Source organism: Chrysemys picta, chromosome 4 (assembly GCF_011386835.1).
Source record: "Chrysemys picta bellii isolate R12L10 chromosome 4, ASM1138683v2, whole genome shotgun sequence".
NCBI classification, from domain to species: domain Eukaryota; kingdom Metazoa; phylum Chordata; order Testudines; family Emydidae; genus Chrysemys; species Chrysemys picta.
The window spans coordinates 91310337-91321554 of record NC_088794.1 but is presented as its reverse complement, the minus strand read 5'-3'; the positions used below and the strand labels follow the sequence as shown (position 1 = coordinate 91321554).

The 11218-nt window shown below is 47.0% G+C and overlaps 1 protein-coding gene across 10 annotated transcripts in view; it reads right to left on the bottom strand.

Moving 5' to 3' along the window:
• Positions 1 to 11218, bottom strand: part of PAPLN (papilin, proteoglycan like sulfated glycoprotein) — an 89859-nt gene that overhangs the window by 4914 nt on the left and 73727 nt on the right. For all 10 annotated transcript variants that reach the window (XM_065592977.1, XM_065592978.1, XM_065592981.1 and 7 more), the window contains 7 exons: positions 10027 to 10164; positions 8996 to 9120; positions 5217 to 5355; positions 3607 to 3744; positions 2764 to 2891; positions 2095 to 2203; positions 599 to 774 (listed from right to left, as the gene is read on the bottom strand). In XM_065592977.1, coding sequence (XP_065449049.1) covers positions 599 to 774; positions 2095 to 2203; positions 2764 to 2891; positions 3607 to 3744; positions 5217 to 5355; positions 8996 to 9120; positions 10027 to 10164 — 953 coding nt within the window. The remainder of the gene's footprint in view (positions 1 to 598; positions 775 to 2094; positions 2204 to 2763; positions 2892 to 3606; positions 3745 to 5216; positions 5356 to 8995; positions 9121 to 10026; positions 10165 to 11218) is intronic.

Here is an 11218-nt window from a genome sequence, read left to right as displayed (position 1 = left end):
CCTTCCCCATGCTGAGTGTGTAAACAAGTCTTTGATACCTTCCAAAACTGTTCAGGTGGGCTCTTGAAATCTTAAGTTAGATACTAAAGTATGTGGCTTGGTTTGCTGAGCACCTGCAGCTCCCACCGGAAGCACAGGGAGTTGTGGGTGCTCAGCACCTCCTGAAAATCAGGCATGTCATTTATAGGTGCCAACTTCTGGTTGCCTAAGTTGAACATTTTGGCATTAATGATTTAAGCCCCCCAGTTCCCTCCTGAAATTAATCATCCTTATTTCACAGCTGGGGGAACTAATGCGAGTTCAGCGTTACATAGAAAACTGGTGGCAGAGTTTGGAACAGAACCCACAGTCCTGCTGCGTGCGCTGCCCCCCCTCCCCCTTCTTGTGAGAGCAGTTAGGGGAGGGAGAGGTGGGTGATGGGCTGGCACAGAACCCTGATCAGAGGGCTGCAACGGCAAGTGAACAAATAGCTTTTTCTAATGTACTCAAACTATTCTAATCAGTCTCTTTCAAAGTAAAAAAATAATGTATTAGTGAATCCAGACAGCAACCACCCAAGGCCTGGTGATGTTTTGGGGAAGAACTGATCCTTGCTCACCTTCAGGCCTGCTCTTGATCACTTTCACCTCGGTGCTGGCACTGACAGAGTTGCTCCCCCTGTAGGCATTGCATGTATAGGATCCCTCGTCACTGGCCCGAGCATTGTTTATAATCAGGCTTCCATCCTGTGACAGGTGGATGCGGTGACCATCTGCTTGCATTGGAACTCCATTCCTGTAGTGGGAATCCCATTCTGCCAGTTACTATAATAAGAGTTTGAGGGCCTAAGCTTCCTTTGGCACTTGAACTGACTAATTTTTCAGGTGAATGACAGAGTCCCTGTAATCTCTTCTTTTGAAAGGCTAAGATAGCAAATCAAGGTAAACACTTCTTCTGCCATGCCAGGGGCCCTATAATTATGGATATATTTAAAGCCTGAATCAACCAAAGTGAGGGAGAGAGCAGCGTGCTCTGTAAAACCTCTGCTTCGCTCCAGTCTCAAATGGCACTGAGTGGTTGGCCAGCAGTGATCAGCTCTGCTACCTGCTGCTCGCTATCATACTTGCCTCAAGGCCCTTCTAACCATGAGACCAAGGCAGCTGGCCTTAAAGGTGGTGAAAGAATGGTCAAGAAGATCCAAAAGACTCTGCTCGTTTTCTATAGTAGAAAGTCAGATATTGGCTAAGCTGTTTCTCCTGGAATATGCTATACAGGAGTGGAGAATAGTAGAGTTATGAACTCAGTTACAAACTAAATGAAACCTGATTCACTGAAAAGGGTGAGTTTTATTCAGACTTTAGCCCTGTGTTTCTTGTTAATTCGAATACCTAACGCGCATGGAAGAAAATCTTTGTTATAGATTCAACAGCCCCGTCCCTTCAATTAAGGACCAAGATCATTGCCAAGCCACTTCTCTGGGTCCTCCACCAAGAACGCCAGCACAATGATACTGGTTTTTAAGCAGAAAAAATACACAAACATTTATTTTATCAAATACACCTTGTAAAGTAGGGGGGGGAAAAGTGTGTGGAGGGGGAATGTTTTTCCCATTTTAATTGATCTTTAATTCTTCCCTGCCCATAATTGGCAGGGGTGAGGGGGCATGAATGGAGGAAGATGGGGCATGGAATGGCTCCTTCCAGTGGAGCTAGGAGACTTGCTGGACCTTAAAGTGTTAAAGGGTCTGACAAAAGCTCTTTCTCAATTCTTCAGCCTCTACTTTTTGCTGAGGTAAACGTCACTATTATCCATCATAGCATCTTCCAGTCTAGCCAGGATCTGAGCTTCTCTGCAAGGGGTCCTTAGCTCTAGAATCTGCTTTCTTCCATGGCTCACCAGAGCCCAAATGTGTTGTAGGATGCTCCTGTCCTGCTTTTGGGGAAGGATTAATCACAGGGGTATGAGATATTGCAGGAGGCTCTGAGAGCCTGGTTGGCTGCCCTGTGTTAATATTTCATGTACGTTCTGGACCCTCCCTAGAGTGGGGGATAAATGACACCATCCAGGGAGGAAAGAGGGACAGGAAATACTGTTACCAAGGGTTGTACTGCTTACCTTGACCATCTTACATTCACATTGTTGCCTACCACCATGCACTGGAGCTGGGCATTTTCTCCCTCAGACACAGTGAGGCTTGGCAGCAGACCCGTGATCCTCAGCTCTCCTGGGCAGGGGGAAGATCATCAATAGCAGGAAGACCCTTCTATACGGTCACTGATGGTAGGATCATTCCTTCATAAGAAAAGTCTTTCCACTGTGCCTCTAAATGCTCAACCAACACTTGGCCAGGCTCCTGAGCCCTCAGCCAGCTTTGTTCCTCCGGCTGGGCACTAGCCTGTGGGACGGGGTGCAGAAGGGGAATCCCCTTGATTTCTCTTCCGCACCCCTGCTGAAATCTTGTCCACACTACCATCCTTTCAATGAACCACTAGGGTACAGCTGTGAATCTACAGTCAGCAGCTCTTCTCAGAACTCGACGGCAGCATCATTACACACCATAGCTACACCTACTCTAGTCACATATGGACTTTATGGCCATTGGGGAAGCAGTCATTATAACTACCCCTTTCTCCTAGCCTAGTCCTGAATGTGACATGACTGTAACACATGGTAGGGTCTATAGAGGCCAAATCGATGACTTCAGCTGGGGCACTCTACACTCTTCCCCACTCCCTTCTTTTAATAATCTAAAAATACAGTGGGGCCTTTTCCTCCTTTTGATACCTAGAGTCCGAAGCTGGACCTGCCGTTGATCCTGGTCACGGCCGTTCGAAGCGATGCAGGTGAAGAAGCCAGCATCTTCAGAGCCAACACGACTGATCACCAGGGCACCATCTGACTGCTGCCTGTGCCTGGGGACAAAAGCCACAAATTCCCCTGAGTTTTGGGAAGGGAGAGGGAGTGTGCGGTCATGGTGTTAGCAGCAGCTCTGCAGGTGAGGTCTTAAGCAACTTTTCTGCTGACATCCTCTGGGCAAACATTCAGCAGCAACACAAAGATTTAAGTGGGCTGTGACATCAATTAGCAATAAGGGGAACTGTGCCACCAAATCCCTCAGCCACTACACAAAAATATATCCTAGTGCTGTGATCTTCAGAGAATGCTCAGATCCACCCTCTGGGGGAAAGCTACTACAAGGTGACCCCAGTAACTCTTTATGTTCCCCTTAAATGTTCTAATACCTTGTACTTACCAGGTGAATTTATCCCCTTTCTCTATGAATTCTCCACAGAATGTGATTTTCGTTTTTTTACTAATTTGGTTGATCAAATGACAACATGTGGTAATGAATAAATTTCAGCCTCTGGATCACTGGTGAATTATTCACCACAGCTGTTCACTTGAGAATGATGTTCACAGTTTAAACTGTGGGCCATGCCACCTAAAATCACATGGTATTGTTTCTATTCCCTGATTGGATGGCATAATCGTTATAAACCAGTGCAAGGCCTGCCTCCATCATTAGGGCCTTGATTCTCTCGGGTAGAGAATGCATTATCCGCCAGGAGCCCCAGCGTTGGCACGCACAAGGGCTGCCATGATGACAACACAGCCACATGAACTCACCTGGAAGAGGAAACAGGCTGCCCATCCTTCTGCCACTCAATGGTTAAAGCAGGTGAGGCTTCTACTCCGCAGGGCAGTCTGACTCGCTCCCCAATGTTGGCATCCACCACCGAAGGATCATTCTTATCCATTATTAATCTGCAATACAGACCCCCACAAGCAGAGAGATACAGCGACTGCCTAGTTCAGTATTTGCAAATCAATCCAGCTTTGTTGTATTACATGCTTTGTTTGTCCCCCTGGGGAGGGAATGAGGACCTCTGCATTCTCCTCAGAATCTTGATGCTCCCAACCCCCTCCCCCCCTGGAAAAAATAGCTGGCTCCTGGTTAAACTGAGGCTGAGTGTGACTTGCTGAAATGGATTGTCTCTATATTAAAGCTTGGGAGACTACAGACACATCCTCCTAAGCATTCCTTTGGCTGTCGGCCTAGAAAATGTCAGCTTTCATAAGGCTTTAGTCAGCTCAAGAGGTCACTCTGAGTGATGTTAGGCACTGCTGATCAGGAAACTAAACGAGCTTCACCCTCAAGTGCCTGCCCGCCACACACAACTGAATACATTCATAGATTTAAAGGCAGACAGGAATAATTATTACACTCTAACCAGTTCTACATAGCACCAGCCATAGAACCTCATCTCCTAGGAAATGTCTGCATCAAGCCCTACTCTGCTGTACTGTCTGGGGTCCTGTGACAGTAACATATTTGTCTCTTCAGTCTGCATAAATATCAGGTGATGCAGCCAAACATCATTTCAGATGGGATTAAATCAGCCCTGTTTTATTCTATTGGGATGGACAAACTAGGCTAGAGTAAAGGGAAAACACCAACCCCCATCCTTTACTCAAAATTCAAACCAAATCCTTCTTGAGCTTCAGAAAAGTTTAACACCTTCACCTTCTGTCTCCTGCTTGCAGCCAGAGTTGGGCTGAGGGTTTTATAGGGTTTAGCAGACCTCAGTGACTGGGGTTTGGATCTGCAAACTTGAAAGCAGGGAAAGCTCACGTACTGGTCCCATTTTATCTGAGTCACCAAAATTGTGTGGGTAAGGTGAATAAAAAGTTTTCCCCCTTCTCTATTTACAGCAGGACCCAGAAGTATCCAAGTACCGCGTAAGCAGCTGTTCTTGCCTAATGCCCAGCTCAGCCATTGGGAACTAGGCAGGACTAGAAGGATCACAAGACAGTTTGTTTTTACAAGACTCTAGACGAGTGGGACTGTGTTGGAGCTGTGGTGCTGGGCTTTTTTATTCAATGGGTCTAGTTTGTGCTTGTTTAAAATAGTCCTGTTTTGTTTTCTTTCCTTATGGCAATGAATTCAGTTGTTAGCCAGAACAGCTCCAGGTGTTCTGTCATTTAAACCCTTCTCTACTGCCAGCTACCAGGTATCGCCCAGCTAGGAACATGGTTGTTATGAATGGAACAGTTTGTCGCTCTCATAGTAGTATGACTGGGACCTTTGCTAAACTCCACTTCCACCCATCCAACACTCCTAACCAGCACCTCCCATTGCCCCCCAAAGCAAGAAGGCACCTCTCACCCTGATCTTCCCCATATGGATACCAGGTGGATGTCACTTGGGCATGCCAGAGGACAGTTGCCGGCCTTACCTGTACATGAGCGGCTGGTGTACAGAGGAACCAGGTGACTGTACAGTATTAACTCCTCTGGTGAGATCTCTGTGTTGGTGATTCAAACCATGAAGGAGCTGACCTCTAATACCCTCTGTCAGAGGAGATCCACGGTCCTCTATTCAAAATAAAATGCTATACATGAATAATACGATCCATCCACTGTGACCTCTTGCGTAGAGTTGCTGTGAACTTGGGAGAGTTAATGCATCTGTTCTCTGATTGATGAGTGTTGTAAGCCTGCGATTCCTATTAATGGGAGCTACAACCATGGATATTAGACTCCTTCCTTTCCTCCATCAATGGGCATGCAGCAGTATCTCTTAGGTACAGAAGCCTTTTGCCATTACCACAAAAGAATGGCAGAGAGAAGCCAGATATTTCCCATCCCCCTGCAGAGGCATGAGGGCACACTCTGGAGAGGTGAGAGGAGGCTGCTTAGCCTTCTTTTATTAAAATAGTCATTTTTTTTATAATGCACTTTTTAAAAAAAGCATAGTAAATAATTCACTATCCAGGAGGCCCATTCTGGGCAAAACTCCAGCATCTCCCAGTGGAGTTGTCTGTCCCAGCAGAGCATATAACATGACGTGGTGTAGGACAGGCAGCCATGACAGTGATTTCAGACCAAGGCCTGCAGGATTCCCCTCCTTTAGAGCCCTCTCTGCACCCAATAAAATGTTAGGGGAGAGAAGATGGCCCTCCAGGATGAAAATGTACTGAGGCAGCTTGTCCAGCTGGAGCTGTGACTGGCATTGGGCAAGTCACTGCTCCAGTTATGATTGGCACTGCAGCATTTCTCACTGCTGGTGTCAGGGCTAACACTCAGCAGTCACTGTGCTGAGGAAACATATTGCTGGGATTATGGCTAGCTCTCAGCAGGTTGTGGCCACTGCCATGGAAGAAGGTAGCAAGACACTGCAGTGGAGGAAAAAAACTGCTACCTACCTGTAATTGTTGTTCTTATAGACATGTTACAGCCATGTATTCTAATTAGATGTGTGCACATTTTGCCTAGTAGTACCTGTAGGGGTGGGGCACACACCCTGCAGCCATACCCCATCCCCAGGCCATATAAGGGCAGCACTGTCCCAACCCCCTCTGTTCTTTTGCACTGAACATCAGAAGTACAGACTCCAATGCAGAGGGAACAAAGGGTGGGGCATACAATACATATCTGCATCACACCTGTTACAGGTAGGTAACTTTTTTTTTTCTTTTCTTTTCTTGGAGCACATGCAGCTGTGCATTCTACTCAGGTGACTTGCAAGCAGTACTCCTAAGAGGTGGGGCTTGGAGATTCAAATGGAGGCTCCATAAAAGTCTCAAAGGGCTGGTCCACACTAAGCCCCCAGTTCGAACTAAGATACGCAACTTCAGCTACGTGAATAACGTAGCTGAAGTCGAAGTATCTTAGTTCGAACTTAAAGGTACTTACCGCGGGTCCACACACAGCAGGCAGGCTCCCCCGTCGACTCCGCCTACTCCTCTTGCGGAGCAGGATTACTGGCGTCGACGGCGAGCACTTCCGGGATCGATTTATCACGTCTAGACAAGACGCGATAAATCAATCCCAGAAGATCGATTGCTTGCCGCCGAACCAGCGGGTAAGTATAGATGTACCCTAAGACAGTATTAAGGTCCCACAAAGGAATTGGCCCTTTAACCAGCAGATGGAGATGAGTGACTCCTTTCAAGAACCTCACTGCCATGGAGTTTGAAAACACTGACTTCCCATGGATGGGTGAATGAAATGCCGGAATTGCTTCCAGGTGGACTCTCAATGAAATAAGTGCCAGACCTTAAGATTGAAGGTGTAACATGTACTCCAAGATATTCTGCATATAAGCCAGCTTTGTATTTGTTGAGGTCACAGAGGTCGAGGATAGGTCTCACCCCTCCCTTAGGCTTGGGATCCAGGAAATTCTGTGAGTAGAGCCCTGCCCCCGATGCTGCAAAGGAACCTCCTCTATGGCCCCGAGAGCCATTAGATACTGAACCTGCTCAAGGAGCAGTATCTTGTGAGAGGGGAGGGGGAACATGGATGGGGAAGAACTGGATGGCATAACAATCTGACAGTGCTTTGGACCCAGTTCTCTACAGTAATCGAGTCCCAAGCACCGTAAAAATGCACCAGCCTGTCCCAAACAGAAGGGATGGGGAAGAAGAGGACACCACTAGATTGCTGTCCTGGACATAGGAGCCAAAATGGGTGCTTGCTGGATGCCGGGGCAGGGGTGCAGCGCAAGGGGAACCATCTGGTTAAACCCAGAACCAGAGGATTCTACGACCCTTCTGGGAATAGCCCTGCTGCCTTAAACGAAGGAAGGATTGTCTGAAAAAATGCTGTGGGTGGTATTGCTGCTGCTGCCCACTACAGTGGCATCTCTTCATGGCAAGAGTACAAGCTCCCAAAGAATGTAAAGTAGCTCAGGAGCCTTTAAAAGAGCGCAGTCAGTTTTTTCTGAAAACAAAACCCGTCCATCAAATGGTAATTCCTCAATGGTCTGCTGCACATCGGGCTCAATGACTGAATTCTGCAGCCCTGAGGCCCTCGTAGTCACAGCTGATGCCATCATTCTGGTCATAGCATCTACCACATCCAGAGCTGACTGCAACAAGGTCATGGCCACTATACGGCCTTCCACGATGAGTACCATAAACTCTTCCCTGGAAGGTTCTGGCAACTTGTCCTTGAACACAGACACGGACAACCAATTGACAGTCATATTTAGAGAGCAACGCCTGCTAGTCTGCGATGCGCATTTGCAGGGAAGAGGGGAGATAAATCTTCCTTCCCATTAGTCCATCCTCTTGGACTCTTTGTTCTTAGGGATAGACTTATACCTCCCCTACCGTGCACTGTCATTCGCTTCAGTTACCACCAGAGAGTTAGGGGGCAGGAGGGAGTGGAAACCCTCAGAATCCTGCATAGGAATAAAGTCCTGCTTCTCCAAATGCTTCACTGTGGGAGGCAACAGAGTGCATTTGCAGGCTTCAGAAGAGCCTTGTTTATTGGGATGCTTACTCTCCCTAGAGCTGATGACAGGAGAATATCCAGCAGCTTATACGTATTCTCCTGCAGAAATTCTGCCTGGATACCCAGGGTAGTGGCCACACGCCTCGGGAAGTCCTGATATTCTTTAAAATCATCTGTAAAATGGCCCTCCCACACGATGGACAATGCTTGAACCCTGGTGAGGGCAGCCAACTACTCCAATTATTATTACTAAACTTAACTTAAGGTACTACTAACTACTACATACAAGAAAAAGTCTCTCAGACCAAGACCAAGAGTGCAAGGTGAAAAACACAACATAAGAACATAAGAATGGCCATACTGGGTCAGACCAATGGTCCATCTAGCCCAGTATCCTGTCTTCCAACAGTGGCCAATGTCAGGTGCTTCAGAGGGAATGAACGGAACAGGCAATTATCAAGTGATGATGGAGCTCCAAATCTAGCCACGGGTCATGAGAAGAAACTGAGGGGGTTGGGATGGTGCTGCCCTTATATGGTGAGAGGAGGGGCTAAAACAGCAGGGGGCGAGTGCAGTTCCTAGGAGTATTGCTAGGCAAAGTTCTCCAGTGCCAGTGCACTGGACGTGCACATACCTAAGCAGAATACACAGCTGCGTCTACTCGAAGTTCCATTACAAGTTGCCTCTGCAACTGACTTTAATTGTTCCTGTTACCAATGACTCTTAAAAAGGGACAGAAAAGAATTAATATTCTGGTTTTAAATGGAAGATAAGTCACCTTTGATCCTTAGCTGAATCTGTCTGCTCTCCATCTTCCCATTTGAAGTTATGCATGTGTACATCCCAGCATCCTCAGCTCTGACACGGCTTATCACCAAGGAACTGTCAGACTGGTAGGCATGCCTACAGATGGAACACATGCAGTTACGTACGAGAACCTGGCTGTGGATGCCAATTGTCCAAAGCCACATTCTGATGGGCCAATTGGGCCTGTTTATGTCACAACTGCAATGACCCCCCTGTGGTGAATGGCTGAATCCTCATCACTGGAATACAAAACTCCCCAGGCTATTGAATGGGTGAGAGGAGGGGAGACAGAGGTCAAAAGAGGAAGCCGAGATGGGGAAACAAAGAGGAGGGGGGAGAGACAGTGACTGTTTTAAATTGTCCCCTGCCCTGAAGTGCCGAGCTGCCCTTTCAGCCATAGTGTGTGGCCCTTCACTGTAAAACAAGACTGGGAACTGTTCAATATTGCCACCTTAGTTTTTACAATAGAAAGTGACTACTGGGCAACAAACTACCGCAGGAGACCTCCCAGAAAACCCTGTAAAGCTGAGATTTAAGAAGGGTTTCTCTAAACGGTTAAATTTTAAATGGGATGAGCCGCAATCTGACAGCATTGAGGCACTCCAAGGTATACATGGTTGGCTATTGATGCACTTCCTGGGCAATTCTACCGTCTTCCAACAACACTGAAAAGGACTTTGCACTCAAAACTCACTTGTGTAACCACTTGTGAATTGGGTGTTGTTGCTGAAAGTTGGCAATGTGATAATCCTTTTCTACCTGATAATATGTAAGTGTTCAGCTGCACCACATCGAACAATTAACAGCCTATTTGTTATTGCTATGCCTAGGCCTTTCTGGTATCACTTAGTAGTGGGGTTCAGTTAGGAGAGGCTTTTCCAGTTTACCTAGTGATTTTGTTTTTTGAGAATGTTCTAGAAAAAAGATTCTGCAAACTGTAATGTGGGAGGGGGAGGGGATGGTGATGTTGGAACAGGAATTGCAACATGGGACCAGACTTACCTGTCAGATGATAGTGGCGTCCCATCTTTCTGCCACTCAATTCTGGGGAAGGGAGAAGAACCAGCCTTGCAGAGAAGATGAATGGTCTGTCCCAAGGCTGCCTCCACTACAGAGGATTCAGCTCCTTCCAGGATGACTCTGACAGACATAGAGATGATTTCACTCCCTGTGTCCACCTCTTGTTCCCCCACCCTTTCTCTGGTGTCTCTAAGGGTATATCTACACTGAAGCTGGAGGCGTAATCTCCAGCTTCAGTAGATATACCCACGTTAGTTCTGATTGAGTGTGTGTGCTAAACAGAGAAGTGTAGCCACAGTGGCAGGAGGGACTCGCCGCCCATGTATGATCCTGTCTGAAATCATAGGTACATACTCGGACAGCTATGCCCTCTCACTGATGTTTTCTACTCTTCTATTTTTAGCACACTGGCTCAACCAGAGCTAATGCAGGTATGTCTACCCAAATTGGAAATCATGCCTCTAGCTCCAGTGTAGACATACCCGTAAGGTAGCCCTTCAGGACAGGATGGGAGTTGCACAATAGTGAGCTAAGGTAACCCAGAGGTCTGTTATATATAGCTCTGTTAGAAACTAGAGGCTTGAGAGCCTGCACTCAGCAATCCAGGGCTAGACCTCTCCTAGGGGGGAGAAGACGGATCTTGACAAGTTGAATGCTGTGGACAGTCAATTGATGAGGTAGAGGCAGAGACCATTAAAACCCCTTAGTCTGGGAGAACTAAAACAAATCTGAATCCAGGTCCCCGGAGACACCAAGCTAGTGTTTTCTCTAGACTTACAATTGAACCAAATCCTGAAATCCAAATGCCTTTGATCATCATCATCAGGTGTTCATCAGCTGGATCTGGATTCATCTCTAGTATTAACCTACTGCTGATCCTTTACCATGCCAAAATAAAGTCTTGAAATCACATACAGGGCCAAATTTAACCCTAGTGTAAGTAAGCACAACTCCTGTTGTTTTAAATGGGAGCCAGAGCTGGCCAACAACGATACCTGTAAAGTGCCCACTAGATATAAAGGATGGAGATTAAGAGCCAAATCCTGCATTCCATACACACCCAATACTTCCACTCAAGTCAATGGCTGTATGAGATGTGCAGGACTGGGCCGCAGAAGAGGTAAAGTGGGTATTAGACATCCCCATCGCATGGACAGCTGGCTTTCCACAGGGA